This window comes from Pipistrellus kuhlii, unplaced genomic scaffold, assembly GCF_014108245.1.
Source record: "Pipistrellus kuhlii isolate mPipKuh1 unplaced genomic scaffold, mPipKuh1.p scaffold_m20_p_9, whole genome shotgun sequence".
In the NCBI taxonomy this organism is placed as follows: Eukaryota; Metazoa; Chordata; class Mammalia; order Chiroptera; family Vespertilionidae; genus Pipistrellus; species Pipistrellus kuhlii.
Window position 1 is genome coordinate 32,032,492 of NW_023425595.1, and position 19,004 is coordinate 32,051,495.

Sequence of the window (19,004 nt, forward strand, 5' to 3'; positions counted from 1 at the left end):
CAGACAGCATTTGTTTCCCCATTAGCCCTGCCCTAAGAGGCTCCTGGGTTTTAGTGTCCCACAGTAATCGCTTCAAGCACCTCTGAAAGCCGCCCTTGAATTTCCCTGCTGCCAGACAGTCCAGTTTCTCCCTGAATGAGTCTGGTTCCCCAGAGTCTCGCCCAGAGCTGGAGTTCAGTGCAGTCAGGAGCTTTTGTCTCCCTCCCATTTGAGAAAGGCAGCCGTGCACTCAGTTACCTGCCCTCTCCATGCACGACTCAGTACCTCTGTCTTTTGCAGCTCCTCTGAGTCTCAGGGTGCTTTCCTCTTTCCTTCTAGTTGTAGAATTTCCACTCAGCCAGCTTACCTGTGGTTCTGGATGATGTTCGTTTTGTCTTTTAGTTGTAGTTTTGAAATTGTTGTGCAAGGCTGCAGTTTAGGTGTTTACCTATGCCCCCATCTTGGTTTCTCTCCTGTGTATACTTTTCAATTCTTTTCACTTACAAGATACAAGAGCTGCAATGTCACACTTTTGTGTTTACTCCTGCTGTTGATAATTTTTTTTTCAGTGTCTTTGAAGACATTGACACTTCTACCTGCCTGGCTGCTTTAAACAATGGAGAAGTGGTGGTAGTCATAAAATGAATAAATGTTTTAACTTGTACAGTTCAACAATGTTGTTTAAGCATATAATTATGCCTTCTTTTCCAATTCATCTGACCATGGGTGTGGTCATTTACTTCTATTATCATTTATTTCCATTGGTCTTTGCTTCCACTGACCAGTTATTTACGGTCTTTGCTTTTATGTGCTGATTGTTTGTCATCCTTTTTAATAAAATATTTTATACTCTATGAACTGTTTCTTTTTTTTTTTTTAATAGAAGATATAAGTGCTTGTAAAAAATTTTTCAACAATATGGTAGTATCATGAAAAGTCTACATATTTCAGTTGTGAAGTATAGTTGTTGAAAGTTTGGCATGTATCTTGTCAGACACCTTTAAGTACATTTTTCAAATGTGCTTAAATATATATACACATATATAGGCTTTTTTGTATTTTTCAATGGAAATTATATTTTACATGAGTGCTTTTTTTAAGCCAATGATGAAATACAGTAAGTAGTTGAATATGGTATTAATGTGGCTGCACTTAGCATTTAAAATATATATATATTATTGATTTCAGAGAGGAAGGGAGAGAGAGAGCAATAGAAACATCAATGATGAGAGAGAATCATCAATTAACTGTCTCCTCCACATCCCCTAATGGGTGGGAATCAAGCCTGCAAACCAGGCACTTTCCCTGGCTGGGAATCAATCCATGACCTCCTGATTCATAGGTTGATGCTCAACCACTGAGCAACACCAGCTGGGTGCAATTAGCATTTTAAAAAAATTAACTGGAATTTTAATAAAATTATTATATAAAGGTTAACTATTGTTTTATTTAACTTGTTTTGGTTATATAGTGTTTGAGTATTCAGGGTTTCAATGTATTTCATATTATGTACTGCAGTCAAAATGTTTCAAACTGTATTCCTTGTTTTCATTTTCCATGAGATTTTTGGCATTTTTTTTGTTTGTGTGTTTCATACTCATTTTAAAAGATATATATATTTTATTGATTTCAGAGAGGAAAGGAGAGGGAGTGAGAGATAGAAATATTAATGATAAGAGAGAATCGTTAACCAGCTGCCTGCTGCATGCCCCCTACTTGGCAGCCCAGGCATTGGCTCCCTTCAGCCACAGGATGATGCTCTATCTATTGAGCCAGACCAGTTAGGGCCAACTCATTCTTTAAATACAACTCTAGTATTTTGTGTGTGTATGTGTGTATGTATAGTATATACCCATAAATACATACACTGTAATTTAATTTTTCCTTTTTCGATGGACATTTGAGTTATTGATACTTGATATTAGCAATGCATTAATAAAGATCTTTGTGATATAATTTTGTGTGTTAGTATTATATAGGATTGATTCTTAAAATTGGAATTTTGTCAGAAGAGACACAGATTTTTTACATTTTGGTCAGTGTTGCTAACAATTTGTCTTCTAAAAAGAATACCAGTTTGCGTTTTTGATCACATTGTATGAAAGTATTCACTTATACCTTTTCCATATTTTTGGGCTTTTTCATCTTTGCATGCATCATAGTGAAAATTGGTATATTGTAATTTGCACTTCACTGATTAACGGTGAAGGATATCCTTATGTATGTTTACTGGCCATTTTAATCTTTGAATTTCCTATTCCATAATATGTGATCATTGTTTCTTAATTTATTCCTGAGAGTGCTTTATATTTTGTGGATATTAATTCTGTTTGGTTATATGACAGTTTCATTTGAGCTTTTAAACTTACCTAAATTCTACCACATATAGAACTAAAAAATTTATTGTACAATGTGATTCTTAAACTAAGCAGAATATATTGTCTGACATCAATGTTTTCTTTTAATCCCAGAGGAAAAATTAGCTTTGGTATGGTCAAATTGAGAGTTTTTTCCCCAGGGTAGTTTTGACACTAGACAGGTTAGTAACCACAAGTCTAATGCCAGGATAAGATGCTTCTTTAATGTCTGTTACAGATATTTCCACCAAGTCTTTATTTTACCTGTTCATGTTACCTTATACAAGTCTTATTTTTATGTGGCTCAAAATTGTCATTCTTTCCTCTTTGGCTTTTTGGTCTTGCAGGTTATGATTAGCAGTGCCTTCCCTCGTAGGCCAAGATTATAAACTGTTCTATTGCCTCTTTTGTGATGCTTTTGTCTTCTATTCTACTGTAACGTAATATCTCAGCCTTTTTATTAGTTTGAATATATTTTGTTTTTCTTAAAGAGTTCTACTTCACAAACAATGAACTGCATTTTTATTACTGTTATATATTCTTCATTCATGCCTTGTTTTCATAAACTGAAAGGTAAATAGAATTAATAAAAAATTTTAAACCCCAACCTTAGCAGCAGATCATATAGGGAAATAAGAATTATAAGTATCACCAAGCTTATGCTATCGGAATTCTTTGATGATTGATTGCACCTGCTAAAGCAGATTTTTTAGCTTTGAGAGGAATGTGTCTGGAGACTACTGTATATAAATTTCCACATTCATGAACTCTGCATTTCATGGTATCATAAGTAGAATAACACTGTAGCTTTGAGCTGAGTTTTGGGGGAGCATTAGGTAAATCAGTATTCCGGTGCAGCTTCTTGTTTTCAGTGATGGAGATTCAAACTCATACCTCAAAAGAAGTAAATTTTCCTGTAACATAGGCCTTTGCCTACTTTATGAGTAGTTGACTAAAAATATGAAATATACATATATATAAGATTTGTTGCACATTTAGATTTAAGTGATCAATCAATAGAAAATATTTCATATTTGGCATGTGATTAAAGTGCCCTTCCCCCATTTGCTTTGATGAAGGAACTCTCTCATTAAATCATGACATATCAGTTTCTTCATTGTGACATTAACTATCAACATTATCAGTTGCATGCCTTTTTTTGGTAATTCCTTAGTAGTAATATTAAGAAGTTGAAGTACTTAAAGTTTCCTATGAAGTAATAGTTTAAGGGTACAGCTAATAAAGTGAATAGTTATACTAAGATATACACAGAAAAATCTACTCCATGCTAATAGATACCAAAGGTAAAATTAAATTATAAAATTTAGAAGATTTCAAAACGAATATAATCATTTTCACTTTTTTGTGAAGTTTCTAGACTCAGTATTACTATGGTGCCCCCATATATCTTCCTTATGACTCCTCCACCTAATCATAAATACAGAACATTTCATAAATTGACATTATCATACTCAAGAATATCATTAAGCATAAAGAGCTGTACACATATAATATCTTAACAAAAAAAAATTTAAAAAAAGAGAGAGAGCTGGATAAAATATATCTTTCCCTTGATAAATTCTAATAATATGCAGGCCATTTTATGATAGTCGCTTTCCAGGTCACATGAACCTCTCAGTATCTTTTTATACTTTTGTGGGTTATTGAAATATAGTGGGGGTTTTTTAAAGTTTCTTGGTTCTTTATTCATAGCTGCTGCAAAGGTAAGGGAAATACAGACCCATTCAGAACAGACATTTTAATCCATTTTATTTGTGGATTTCATCTAAATTTTTATTTGGGGGTAAAGATGTGTTTGCTACCTAGAAGAATAAAGAATCCTGAAATTTGGCCAATAACTATGTCCTTTGAGAGAGTAATATAGTTTTAGTTTTTCTTGGAATTTTCACCAAATTCTAATGGTTTAGGATTTAGTCCCTGTTCCAGAATAGGATTTTTAAGGTGAAACAATCCCATTGTTACATTGTTTTCTTCTTATTGTGAATGAGATTGGACCAGTTAGGGAATATTTTGCCATCTAGTAGTCACCCTATTTTATAGTGTGAATTTTTTGAGTATAAACTTTCTATTCCCCCCCCCCTTTTTTTTAATGATTTCAAAGCAGTTCCCATTTGATATTTTTAACTTTCAATTGTTACTTTTTTTTTTATTTTAAAATATATATTTTATTGATTTTCTTACAGAGAGGAAAGGAGAGAGAGAGAGCTAGAAACATCGACCAGCTGCCTCTTGCACACTCCCCACCGTGGACGTGTTCGCAACCAATGTACATGCCCTTGACCGGAATCGAACCTGGGACCTTTCAGTCCGCAGACGGACGCTTTACCCCTGAGCCAAACTGGTTTCGGCATCAATTGTTACATTTAAAAAATTTTTTTTCAATTATTTTTAAAAGTATATTTTATTGATCCTTTTTACAGAGAGGAAGGCAGAGAGATAGAAAGCTAGAAATATTGATGAGAGAGAAACATCGACCAGCTACCTCCTGCACATCCCCTACCGGGGATGTGCCCACAACCAAGGTACATGCCCTTGACCTGCATCGAACTTAGGACCCTTCAGTCCTCAGACTAACGCTCTATCCATTGAGACAAACTGGTTTCGGCTTAAACTATTTTAGTGATTTTCCTGGTAACCCATATCTCTGTCAAGATGTGTTGATGGCCCAGCCAGTGTGGCTCAGTGGTTCAGCATTGACTAGTGAACAAGGAGGTCGCAGTTCGATTCCTAGTCAAGGCATATGCTGGTGTAGGCTCGATGCCCAGTGTGGAGTGTGCAGGAGGCAGTTAATTGATGATTCTCATCATTGATGTTTCTCTCTCTCCCTTCTTCTCTGAAATCAATAAAAACATTTAAAAAAAACCAAAAGATATGTTGATGCTTTAGATCAGGGGTTGGGAACCTTTTTCCTACCAAGGGCCATTGAGATATTTATAACATTCACATGCCATATAAAATTACCAACTTAAAAATTAGCCTATCATATTTGGTTAAACATTTAATTAACATACTCCTAATGTCTTGACAGGGCCAAATCAATTGCTTTCATGGGCGGTATGTTTCCCATCTTGCTTTAGAAGGAACTTTAGATCTTCCAAATTACCAATAACTTCTTGAGGAGGAGATGGAAATCCTTTAAATAATATATGCCAGTAACTTATTCTAAATAACTGAATTCTCCCTATTTCATACTTTAAATACCATTTCTGACAAGATCCATAAGTTAAGAATTATTTGGCTTTAAAATATTACACGTTTTGCAATGGGTTTCCCTCTGAAAATGAGTTTTGTGTTTTTGTTGTTAATCCTCACCCATGGATATTTTTTCCATTTCTTTCTTTCTTTCTTTCTTTCTTTCTTTCTTTCTTTCTTCCTTTCTTCCTTTCTTCCTTTCTTCCTTTCTTCCTTTCTTCCTTTCTTCCTTTCTTCCTTTCTTCCCTTTCTTCCCTTTCTTCCCTTTCTTCCCTTTCTTCCCTTTCTTCCCTTTCTTCCCTTTCTTCCCTTTCTTCCCTTTCTTCCCTTTCTTCCCTTTCTTCCCTTTCTTCCCTTTCTTTCTTTTCTTTCTTTCTTTCTTTTCTTTCTTTTTTTTTTTTAATGGAAGTGAAGGGGAAAGACAGAGAGGCACATCGATTGGTTGCCTGCCACATGTGCCCAGGGATCAAGCCTGCAAACACATGCCCTTGACCGAAATCGAACCCATGAACCTTCAGTCCTTGGGCTAATGCTCTAACTACTAAGCAAGCTGGCTAGGGTGAAAATAAGTTCTTATTCCACCTGATTTGATTCATACTGAAACTTGATTCTCTTTAGTAATCTTATCACAAGGTTTTTAGCTTTTTTAAAAATTAAATCTTTATTCATTTAGTTTTTTATAAAAGTCTAAAATTAATAGTTCCTACTTCCAGGCTTATAAAGATTAAATGAGATGATACTAGTTATTATTTAAAGAGTGTTAAGATCTACCATCTACTTGCTTGATATGTGTTTATTTGCTTTAAATCTTAGGATAAATATTTAAGTTTTGTGTTATCTTATAGTTGAGGAAACAATACAGAGAGGTTAAATATTTTGCTTATTATATTTATAATGTACTCAGCACAGTGCATGGCATATCGTTAGCCTTTACTATATTGGGTCTTTTGTTGAAATGAATGGTCAACAAATTATGAATTTTCCAAATGTATTATATTTTTAAGTAACTGGCCTTTGGTACAACATTCAAAGGATCTTCTGTGGCGCATTTTTCTTTCCTCTTGTCTCCATAGCTCTTGGTGCTGGACAGGCATCTTTGTTTGGGAACAACCAACCTAAGATCGGAGGGCCTCTTGGTACAGGAGCCTTTGGGGCCCCTGGATTTAATACCTCGACAGCCACTTTGGGCTTTGGAGCCCCCCAGGCTCCAGTAGGTAAGTTTCAGTCACTTTAGAAGGCTTTTCTTAGTTTATTTCTTGCTAATACTTAACTTGCTGACCTAATTTCACACTTTTCCTCCATTCCATTCTTAACAAAAATAGTACAGGCATACATGTCATTGAATAATTATGTAGTGCAGAAGGACTTGTAGTAGATCATGGTCATTCTTCCTTCCCCATTCTCAGACCTACTCACCCAAAGAAACCACTTTTGTTATAGCTTTAAATTAATCTGGTATATAATTAGTTCATATTTCTGAATGAGGTGCTATATTGCTGTGTTTTGCTTTAAGTATAAGTAAATGTAAATTGTTAATGATAGATGAAAATTTAGCTCATTTATCACCTGTGTTTTTTATGTATTTCTCCCAATATAATGTTAACTAAATTCCCCTTTTAGTTATACATTTTTTTTTTATTTTTATTTTATTGATTTTGTACAGAGAGGAAGGGAGAGAGATAGTTAGAAACATCAATGAGAGAGAGTCATCGATCAGCTGCCTCTTGCACACCCCCTACTGGGCATATGCCCGCAACCAAGATACATACCCTTGACCAGAATTGAACCCCGGACCTTTCAGTCCCCAAGCCGACGCTCTATCCATTGAGCCAAACCGGTTTCATCATTGAGCCAAACCAGTTTCAGCTTAGTTATACATTTGAAGTGTTTATCATACTTCATTTGAATCCCCTTCACAGTTTTTACGGTAATTGCCTGCCATCTTTATTAATGTTCCTAATTTAAAATTAAGTTTTTAACTTAATATATATATATATTTTTTAAAATATATTTTATTGATTTCTTACAGAGAGGAAGGGAGGGGGAGAGAGAGAGAGAGAGAGCCAGAAACATCAATGAGAGAGAAACATCGACCAGCTGCCTCTTGCACACCCCCTACCGGGGATGCGCCCTTAACCGGAATCGAACCTGGGACCTTTCAGTCTGCAGACCGACGCTCTACTACTGAGCCAAATCGGTTTCGGCAACTTAAATATATTTTTTTTAAAGACAGTATGTTTTACCAGAAAGGAAAAATTGATACCACCTACCATAGAGATAGATAGATTGATTGATAGAAGTTTAAATTAATCTTCAGTACTTCATAACCTATGTACCATGTTTTGAGAAGCCCTTGCAGATTATATTTATTTAACAATATTGATAATATGTTTTGTTTTAAGTTATTACTCTATTCCCTTCTTTGGGTAAGGCATAGAAGTTGCAAATGAACACATTTATTATAACTATGAAAACATTGCTACCCAGCCAAGTACTCCTTTCTCATCTAGCCTTTCCTGAGATTTCTGATCCTTTTTCCCTTGCATTACCAGCCCTTATTGACTTCCCAAACTAGTCCAAATTCTTAAGGATGGTCTAGAATTCTTTTATTCCAGAATACTTTATTCTTTGATCCATATGTCTTCTACAGCAATATGAACTCTGATTATTCCCTAGACCTTCAGTATTGCTCCGGCATATTCCCTTCTACTTAGTGGGCACTGCTGTGTCCTGGGTATAGGATTTTCCTCTTTATTTCCTGAGTTTTCTGGAATCTATTTTCAAGTAAAATATGTATGAAAGGTAAATTGACTAATTACAGGTTTAAAAATACTTTTATTTGTTTCTCACACGTTAATGTTATGGAATTTTAGTGTGAAAGTAATTTGCTCTCAGAACTTTTGCTGTATTCCTTCTTGCATTAATCATTACTGATGAGAAGTCTAATGCCTTTCTGATTTTTAAGATTTGTTCCTCCACTCCCACAAACATTTAGGGTTGCCCTTTGTCCTGATATTTCAGGGATCCGCTTAGATCTTTTCTATTATAATGCTTTGGTTTGTTGTGGTGGTGGTGTTTTTCTAGATTCTTCAATGTCTTTCTAATCTAAATCATCAGCTTTTCATATTTTTATTTTTATATATTTTATAATTTTTTAATCCTCACTCAAGGATATGTTTTTATTGTGTGTGTTTTTGTTTTGAGAGAGAAAGAAACAAACATAATGTTGATTGGTTGCCCTGTACAAACCTCCTGCAACTTCAGTATGTATCCTGACCAGGAATCTGAACCCACAACCTGTATGGGATGATGCTCCCAACCAACTGAGCCACTGGCCAGGGATGGTTTTCTTTTCTTTTCTTTTTTTTTTAATTGTATTTTTAAAATATATTTTTATTGACTCAGAGAAGAAAGGAAAGGGAGAGAGAGAGAGAAACATCAATGATGAGAGAGAATCATTGATTAGCTGCCTCCTGCACACCACCTACTGGGGATCAAGCCTGTGACTACCTTCTGGTTCATAGGTAGATGCTCAACTGCTTAAGCCATTTGGGCTGGTCTTTGTTTTTATATTGTACATGTAAAAATTCTTTCTTGTTCCTTGAAAGTTTCTTTTTTAAATCATCTGGTTCTTAGATATAAATTTTTCTTGGAACTCTGAATTTGTTAATAGGCATTAATTTTTTTTTTTTTTTTTTTTTTTTTTTTTTTAATGCTAAAGTTGATCCTAATGTTTGCACAGGTTCTCTTGTTCTTTAATTCCTCAGGATTATTTTCGTTTTGTTTTGGTCTTATTCTTTAATGCATTGTGACTTTTCCCATTTATATTAAGAATAAAATAATAGCCATAGCTGGTTTGGCTCAGTGGATAAAGCGTTGGCCTGCAAACTGAAAGGTCCCAGGTTCTATTCCGATCAAGGGCACATGTCCCCATTGTGGGCTCGATCCCCAGTGGGGGACTTACTGGGGGCAACTAATCAGTGATTCGCTCTCATCATGGATGTTACTATCTTTCCCTCTTCCTTCCTCTCTGAAATCAATAAAAATAAATTTTTTAAAAAATAATAAAAGGCTCACTAGCTACTTATGTGTATGGGTAGAGCTTGTTTACCAGTAGGTTTCACTTTAAGGTAACTAGTCCAGGAACGAATTGTTTTCCCAGGGTCCTCTAAATGTCAGCTCTGGGGTGAGGTAACCACTCAAACTGGTTGCTCTTGTTCTTTCCATGTGTCAACTTGGTTTCATCAGAGGCACACACTTTGATATTTTGTTCTGTCTGTTGTGCCTCAGGAATTAGGAGGAGGAGAATGTAGTTGTTTTTTATGTATTATAATTTCTCATCTGCTCATGTGTTAACTTGGTTTCATCAGAGGCACAAACACACTAATATTTTGGCCCATCTGTTGAACATCAGGCATAAGGTGAGGATGGTGGTGTTGTTTTGTACATATTATATTTTCTCATCTCATCATTTACTACTTTACTAATTCTTTGTAAATATGGGTTATATAGATATATTTAAATTTATTTTTTAAACCATAGGTCTTATTTAGGTCTTTGAAAAGAGCAGGAGTGAATTAAAACTCTAATTGATCTCTGTGTGAACATTCAATCAGCTTTATCATTAAAAATGATATTTTCTTTTTCTTATTTTTATTTTCAAAAGAAGCTGGTAGCATAAATATCATAGCTAACCTGCCATTTTTACGTGGATAGCTTTCTGAATGGTTTTTAATAATCTTATATTTTAAAATGTTTTTTTCCTATTATAGTTTACATTCAATATTTTGTATTAGTTTCAGGTGTACAGCATAGTGGTTAGACATTCATATTTTTTTACAAAGTGTTCCTTGCCAAAAAAAAAAAAACCCCACAAAAAACAAAGTGTTCCTTGCCCCCAACCCCTAAAAGTTCTAGTAATTTCCTGGCATCATACATAGTTATTCAGTATTATTGACTATATTCCCATGACTGTTTTGTAAGCTACCTAATATATTTCTCAATCCTTTGACCTTTTTCACCCAGACCCCCAACCTCCCTCCCCTTGGGCAACTATCAATTTGTTCTCTGTATCCCATCTTTTTTTCCAAAGGCAATTAAAAAAATTCTAGCCAAAATTTTAATATTAGAGTTAATGTTATTGTTACTGCCAATTTAGAAGTAGTTGTCTTGACTTCTAGAATGCATATCTCTGCATCATAAAATCTGAGTTGGAAGGTGCTTTAGAGTTTGAGTTTCTACCCTTATTGTGGGGAAGTTGCTTACTTAGCAACCTCAGTTAAGGTGCCTTTCTTACAGGTGAGTTTAATCTATTTTGTTCAGATTGTTTAGGAACCAAAACCTGCCTTCAATAGTGTTTCTACCTGCAGGGGTGTACTTTTATTATCTCCTATAGCTAAGCAAAACCAGTCTGCTACAATTTCTTTGCAGAACTTCATTGTCTTCCTCATAAAGTATTGTCAGTTTATTCTTTTCTCAGAGGATTTTTTAAACCTTTTCCTATCCTTTTAATCATTGGTCATGATGTAGTTTTTCGATGTTTTCAAATGATTATGATCAGAATTGAATATAACACCAAGAGTAGCTTAACTAGTGCTTATGCTTCCTTATTCTCTTATATTTGCTAACATAGCAGCTCTTCTTTCTGTATTTTTAATTGATACAGTTAACAAATTTTCATACTTAATCATAAAAATAAAAATATCCTCACATTTTTCTAATTATGTATGAATTTGTTAAAGGGAAATTTTTATTCTTTTGAGTAAAATGATGAGATCAGCTGGTAAAAGTCAATTTTTTCTAATGGGTAATTGGCTCTGAAGTAACAAGCTACCAGTGAATATTTTAGTCCTTAAAAAATATTAAAGCTTTCTTTGGTATCCTTGAATAATCCACAAAATAACACTAAGCTGAGACTGTGTGGCATTGTGTGCCAAAATATACTTTTCTATATTTTTTTCTTACCTGCCGTCTTAAAATGGGTTTAATATAAGGTGACCAGACGTCCCATTTTTGACGGGACAGTCTGGTTACCTTAGTTTAAGAACTTTCTGAATACAGATGATAAACTATATGTTCTTTAAATTGACATTTCCTTTGGGTTTCACAATCCTGAGCAAATTTGCACTCTTTAAATACCAACCTATAGTGCCATAGTATTTAATGAATGCACTCAATTTTAAGAAAGCTTGATTTGATTAGTGTTTTAACTATCTGTTCTGGGTTTCTTGTTATTGCTGCTGCTGTTGTGTGCTTTTTCTTTCTTTTGTATTAAAAATTTCAGAATGTTTGTTTATGATACTTCTTTAATATGTTGTATTGTCTTATTTTAACTTTGACCTTATTTTTAACACTTATAAAGGAGAAAAGTATTTATACCTCTAAAATGACTTAAGTGTGACTTAATTTCTTTATCAGTCTTTTTGGAAATCTTTATGTTGCAAAGAGATTTCTTCATCAATCAAGGTACAATGCAGATAGTATAGGGCTTTTTGTATTTTGGTGTTTTGCTATGTATAATTGTAGATCATTGTTCCTTGTCTGTTCTCTAAATTCTTTGTGATTGATGACATGTTTGTTCTTACACTTTGAAAGAAAATTAGATTAATTGGGTGATTTTTTTCCTTTTAATTTTTACTTCAATGTAATGCGGGTATTAAATGTAAATAGTAAACTTGTAAGGACACCTTAACAGCCATTTTATTTTTTGTATGCTGCCTCCTCCTCCTATATTTTTAGTATATATAATATTTTTAATTCTGGAATTTTTACTTATTAAATTAAATCAAAGATATTTATTTTTACTATGTAACACTTGTCATTATTATGTTATTTTTTTTAAATAACTACTTAACCCACCATGTATCCTGATTTTTATAACTGTTAATGTTGGACATAGATTGTTTCCAAGTATTGGCTATTATATAATGTTCAGTGAATATTTGCATTATCCTTTATTTTGTTTCTTGGTTAATTAAAATCTTGTATTAAATTTCCATGTTTGAAATTATTAGGATGAAAAATGTAAAAACAGTACTTGCTATATCTACTGTCATACTGGTTGTTTTTTTTAGACAGACTATACCAATTTGTAACATTTTTAATGTCAAAGACTAACTCTTATATAACTGTGCCACTGATAGATAATGAGGTAGGTATAAAAATATTTTTTCAAGGTTGTTCTAAGTTACATTTCTTTGATTATTATTAGCAGTGAACACCTATGAAAAGTTTTGTATATGTTGTCTTTTATAACATGCCTCTTTATATTTTTGACGCATTAGTTTATTTGATGGTTGGTTTCTTCAGTTTACTTCCGTACTTGCCACCAATAATGTCATTGAGTGAGTCTGAACATTTTGAAGACCAAGTCTTCAAAGAGTTTTGAGTTCTCTTGCTAAAAATGCCCTGGGTCTTTAGACTAACATTTTGCTTTTGCTTTTCTCTTTGTAAAAGCTTTGACAGATCCAAATGCCTCCGCTGCCCAGCAGGCTGTTCTCCAACAGCACATCAACAGCCTAACATACTCACCTTTCGGAGACTCTCCTCTCTTCAGGAATCCCATGTCAGACCCTAAGAAGAAAGAAGAGGTAAATTTAAGGGTTTTTCTGTAGAATTTATTTTTAGAGAGAATAAACTAAATATGCAGAATGTCATTTCTTCTTCTTTTTTTTAATTAGGTTTATTGATTTTTTTTATAGAGAGGAAGGGAGAAGGATAGAGAGCCAGAAACATCGACGAGAGAGAAACATTGATCAGCTGCCTCCTGCACACCCCCTACCAGGGATGTGCCCGCAACCAAAGTACATGCCCTTGACCAGAATCGAACCTGTGACTCTTCAGTCCATAGACAGACGCTCTATCCACTGAGCCAAACCAGTTTTGGCTGTAAATGGTTTTTTAAAGTGACATTAAGGTCCCCATTGTAAAAGGCCATTTGCAAGTGGATAGTTTTTCTTATTAAATCATTCTATAGCTATGTTTTGAAAATTGGTTCTGGTCTGTTTGGAGTACATAAGACTTAGCTGGAATTCTTGTTTTCTGGAAGCCAAGACTTTAAGAAGTATCTAGCTGGTTAATATCAGAGATAAGATTTCCATTCTGGTCTGATTTTTAAGGCCAAAAACCATACATTTGAGTTAATCTAGAACTTTATTTTTTTTGATGCTTTTGTTTTTCAGAGATTGAAACCAACAAATCCAGCAGCCCAGAAGGCTCTCACTACACCCACTCATTATAAACTGACACCTCGCCCTGCCACCAGAGTCCGACCAAAGGCTTTACAAACAACAGGCACAGCCAAGTCACAGCTCTTTGATGGACTGGATGATGATGAACCATCCTTAGCCAATGGAGCATTCATGCCCAAGTGAGTTTATTTTTATTAACATAAATTAAGTGTAAAATACAGTGTAGGACAAAAATGGGCTTGCAGTCATAGTGAAACAGTTCTTATTATTTATTAATTGGATTATTATACAGTTATTTTTTTATTATTTATTTTATTGATTTTTTTACAGTGAGGAAGGGAGAGGGATAGAGAGTTAGAAACATCAATGAGAGAGAAACATTGATCAACCGCTTCTAGCACGCTCTATACTGGGGATGTGCCCGCAACCAAGGTACATGCCCATGACCAGAATCAAACCTGGGACCCTTGAGTCTGCATGCCAATGCTCTATTCACTGAGCAAAACCAGTTAGGGCTACAGTCATTTTTTTTTTTTTTTTTTTTGAGAATTATAGGACATTACAGAATAAAAGTGGCCTGACCACTTTTAGAGGCTAGCATAGTTAACATTAAAATATCTTAAGTAATATGCTTAGTTTTACATATATGTGTTTTTTCTTTTATTTTTGAGATGTTAGTCCTTACATAATTTTATTTTAAGCAGAAGACACTTTTTTCTTACAAATGAGCCAAACTGATTAAGAGAATATATATAATTTTGATTCCCATACATAGAGCTTATTGAACCAAGAGTTAAAATAATCACATAGAAAAACATACAGGAAAGTATCAATATATAGAAGAGTTGTTGATAAACATAGAGAATTACATTTAAATTATATATTAGAGCAAATATGCCCTAGAGATTTATATTTACATGGAAAAACCTGAAGAAAAATACATACTAAACTTTTAATAATAGTTAACATGAAAATGTAACTTCAGAGCATTTTATTTCTGGGTTGTTTATTTTTTGAGATTACAGTTAGTCACAGACAATTGCTTTTGAAAAGCAGCAAGTATTTTTCTAATCAGAGAGAAAAAGGGCTGTTTTTTGCTTAGGAGAAAAAGTGGGAATTCATCACTTGCAGTTCTTTGTCTATGAATGATAAGTTTAAAAATTACCACTCCTGCCCTAACCAGCTTGGCTCAGTGGATAGAGCATTGGCCTGCAGACTGAAGAGTCCCAAGTTCGATTCCGGTCAAGGGCATGTACCTTGATTGTGGGCACATCTCCAATAAGGGGTGTGCAAGAAGCAGCTGATAGATGTTTCTAACTATATCCTTCTCCCTTTCTCTCTGTAAAAAACAATAAAAATATTTTTTTTTAAAATTACCACTCCTTTCCTTAAAAATATGATGGGCTGCTGCTTTCAAAAAAAAAAAAAAAAAAAAAAAAAAGGAAAGTTAAATTTTTATACATTTCTTAGAATAGCATTAGCTTATTTTGAAGGCAGAGTGCATATTATTCATGTTTATGTCCCCTGCACTTAGCAAACTTTTTGACACAGAGTTGTTGAAAAGAGCTTGGATTCACCTGTCCAGCCATCTCTCAGGGTAATTTCACCAATTTCTTTGGGGTTTGCTACACACTACTGTTCTTTGACTTGTGTCTGTTTTCTACTTTCACTTGATATTTCTGATGCCAGTCTTCTTCACTTTTGCCTGATATGTTTATGTTCTTTGTCTTCTAGTTGTAGGTTTTTCATGTGAAACATTTTATCAGTCCCTCTTCTCTTTCCTCCTCTGTCACTGTGTTCCAGTCCATGACAGTTATTGTTTTTTAATGATCAAATGCCCCATCTTTGGCAAGCACTTTTCTTTTCAGGTTGCCTTCTGTTGTTTTCCAAGGTCCCTGATGTTTGATAACTTTATTTCTGTAGGATTCAATCTATACCATCCAGGGCTTGTTTTGTGTCTTTTCCCATAGATTTTTAGAGAGAGTTGAAAGGAGAGACAGACATTGATGGGTTGCTTCCCCACACATCTCAACCTGGGCCGGGGATTGAACCTGTAACCTCGGGATGTGGTCTTTACCTAGAGTCAAACCCGTGACCCTTTGCGTGGGCCAATGCTCTAATCACTTGAGCCACACAAGCCAGATTTAATAATCTTCCAAAAAATTATTTTATTTGACTTATATATTTAAAACTGTGTGGCAGTAATTGGAATTCAAGTATGATGATACTATCCTTCAGAAAAGATTTTTTTAAATGAAAGTTGCTTATTGAAATGAGTCAAAGCTGAACTTGTGACCATATTTGTGCTATTTACTTTTAGTTTTTTAAGAATTGCTTTGAGAGAGACATTGATTTGTTGTTTCACTTATTTATACATTCATTGGTTGGCCTTTGTATGTGTCTTCACCAGCAACCGTGGCATAACCGGATGGCACTCGAATCAACTGAGCTACCTGGCCAGAACACTTTTAGTTTTCTCTTAACTATAAGGGTAGAGACTTTCCAAGTCCCAACACAAAATGAGTGGCATTCTTGGTACCTCCATACTTTTGGTAGCTCTGGACTCCAGTTTCTTTCTCCTTAATCCCACAAAACTTTAAAATGTCCTGTTAGCCTCTTAGCCTTCCCCTTGGAATCAGAAAAGTCCCCGAAAGAAAAACAACCCTTCCTGTACCAGACACTTCCTGTGCCACTCTCCCCCAAGTTGTTGGTTCAGTAATTTTTTTATAACTTGTTGGCTATCACATAAGAGTGGTCTGCTACCTATAGTAGTTTTGTTTTTTGTAAAGAAGGAATGAAGCACATTATTTACTCCCATGAGTTTAAGTAAGTGTTAAGATCTCTTCTATTGGTTTTTCTACTTGAAGCTTATATACTGTGGGGGTTCTTGCCCTTAAGTAAACCTGATATATATAAACGTGAACTTTTGCATCTTTGAATTTTTTTTTTTTTTTAAATCCTCACACAAGGATGTTTTCCCATTGATTTCTTAGAGAGAGTGGGAGAAAGAGATAAAGACAGAGAGAAATATTGATGTGAAAGAAACACATCGATTGGTTGCCTTCTGCATGCGCCCTGACCAGGGCCCAGGTTAGGGAAGATTCTGCAGCCGAAGTACGTGCTCTTAACCAGAATTGAACCTGGGACCCCTTGGTCCACAGGTCAAACTGGCTAGGGCCATTTACATCTTTAGATATCCTTTTTTTTTTTTTTGTCATTTTTTAAAAAAACATTGTTTTATTGATTTCAGAGAGGAGGGAAAGGAAGAAAGAGATGGAAACACAAATGATGAGAGAGAATCATTGACTGGCTGCCTCCTGCATCCCCCTCAATCCCTCTCCTAGGGATCGAGCCTGAAAGCTGCCATGTGCCCAGACCAGGAATCAAACTATGACTTCCTGGCTCACAGATCAATGCTCAACCACGGAAACACGACAGCCAGGCATTATCTTCTTTCTTTTTTTTTCTTTTTTTTTTTTAAATTTTGGATTTATTTATTTATTTGTTCTTTCTTTTTTTAAAAAAAAATATATTTTATTGATTTTTCACAGAGTGGAAGAGAGAGGAGAGATAGAGAGTTAGAAACATCGATGAGAGAGAATCATCGATCAGCTGCCTTTTGCACACTCCCTACTGGGGACGTGCCCGCAACCAAGGTACATGCCCTTGCCTGGAATCGAACCCGGGACCCTTCAGTCCGCAGGCCAACGCTCTACCACTGAGCCAAACTGGACCCGGCTGGATTTATTTTTAAGAGAGAGACTGGGGAGCATATCAAAAGAGAAACATGGATTGGCTTCCTCATGCACAGCTCCCACCAGGAATCGAGCCCACAACATGGGCATGCGACCTTAACTGGGAGTCACACCAGGGACCTCTTAGAGCATGGGTCAGGGCTTAAGCACCGAGCCACACTGACTGGCTCTTGCCATCTTATTTTTAAAATCTTTCTCATTTAGTCAAGAAGGTGTCTATTTATCTGCCTTTTCAGGGCAGCATGCTGAATTCTATAGGAAGAAATATTATAAATCCTTATTACCAAAAGAAAAGAAGAAAAATGTTTAAAAAGAGAAGAGACATGTAGAGAAATAATTGAAATATAATACATAGTGTGATGAGTTGACTAAGTGTTAGGGTAAAGTAAGTGCTCAGTGGTTCAGAGAATCAAGAAAAGTATTTCCCAGGAGAATTTCCACTTTATTTTAAATATGGTTAGGTTTATTCTTCCAGATACCAGAGTGGAATATATTTGGGTCATGTATTTATAGGAAGAGTTGATGAGTTTAATGAACTTGCTAGGTCATTTATAGATATATAAGAATTGAATATGAGTGCCCTTTCAACTCCAGTTTTTAAGATAATGTCTATGTGTGCCTGGGTTTTTACCTTTTTTCCCTTTGGTCTCTGTTTATAGGAAAAGCATTAAGAAGTTGGTTTTGAAAAACCTTAACAATAGCAATCTCTTCTCTCCTGTTAATCATGATTCAGAAGATTTAGCTTCACCGTCTGATTATCCAGAAAATGGAGAAAGGTAAATTAAATTCTAGTTTGGGTTATTTCTGGTAGAGCTTCCTATTCCCCCCGCCCCCCCTTTTTTTTTTAAGATCATATATTAATTTTTTAAAATATTTTTTTATTATTGATTTTCGAGTGGAGGGGAGAGGGAGAGACAGAAACATCAATGATGAGATAGAATCATTGATCGGCTGCTGCTTGCATTCCCCCTACTTGGGATCAAACCTGCAACCCCCAGCATGCGCCCTTGGACAGGAACTGAACCTGGGATCCTTCGTCCGTAGGCGGACTCTGTCCACTGAGTCAAACTAGCCAGGGGTCTATTCCCATTTGGAAAAGATTCTGAGCTTAAAATTTATTCTTTCTATGGAAATGGATGAAGCTTGGCGAATGCTGTGTATAAGTATTAAAGCAGATGTGCACCTAAAAATTAAATCATATTTTTGCTTTTTTAATTCTTTAGACCTTAAGCAAAATTATTTTGATAACCATGTATATCATTTTGAACAGAGTTAACATACATTTGACATTTACCTCTCTTAAAATAAGGAATATTTTGTTTATGATAAGTACTGGAGTGATAGTCATTGTAACCAAATAAAAGAAAAATAATTATAGAAACATAAAATGTATAAAGAAAGAAGTATATGCACTAACCTTTCGTAGTTTGAATATATTCTTACAGTTTAGAAATCTGTTTATAAGTATATTCTACAGATAAACAGTTTATACATGAATGATATATATTGTG

General features: G+C 34.8%; 1 protein-coding gene across 12 annotated transcripts in view; it reads left to right on the top strand.

Moving 5' to 3' along the window:
- The window catches only part of NUP98 (nucleoporin 98 and 96 precursor), a 98,740-nt gene that overhangs the window by 40,115 nt on the left and 39,621 nt on the right, over positions 1 to 19,004 (top strand). For 8 of the 12 annotated variants that reach the window (XM_036427946.2, XM_036427947.2, XM_036427944.2 and 5 more), the window contains 4 exons: positions 6,623 to 6,763; positions 13,005 to 13,138; positions 13,730 to 13,917; positions 18,153 to 18,269. In XM_036427946.2, the coding sequence (XP_036283839.1) occupies positions 6,623 to 6,763; positions 13,005 to 13,138; positions 13,730 to 13,917; positions 18,153 to 18,269 (580 nt within the window). The remainder of the gene's footprint in view (positions 1 to 6,622; positions 6,764 to 13,004; positions 13,139 to 13,729; positions 13,918 to 18,152; positions 18,270 to 19,004) is intronic. The other 4 variants (XM_036427941.2, XM_036427942.2, XM_036427943.2 and 1 more) reach the window with 2 other exon arrangements.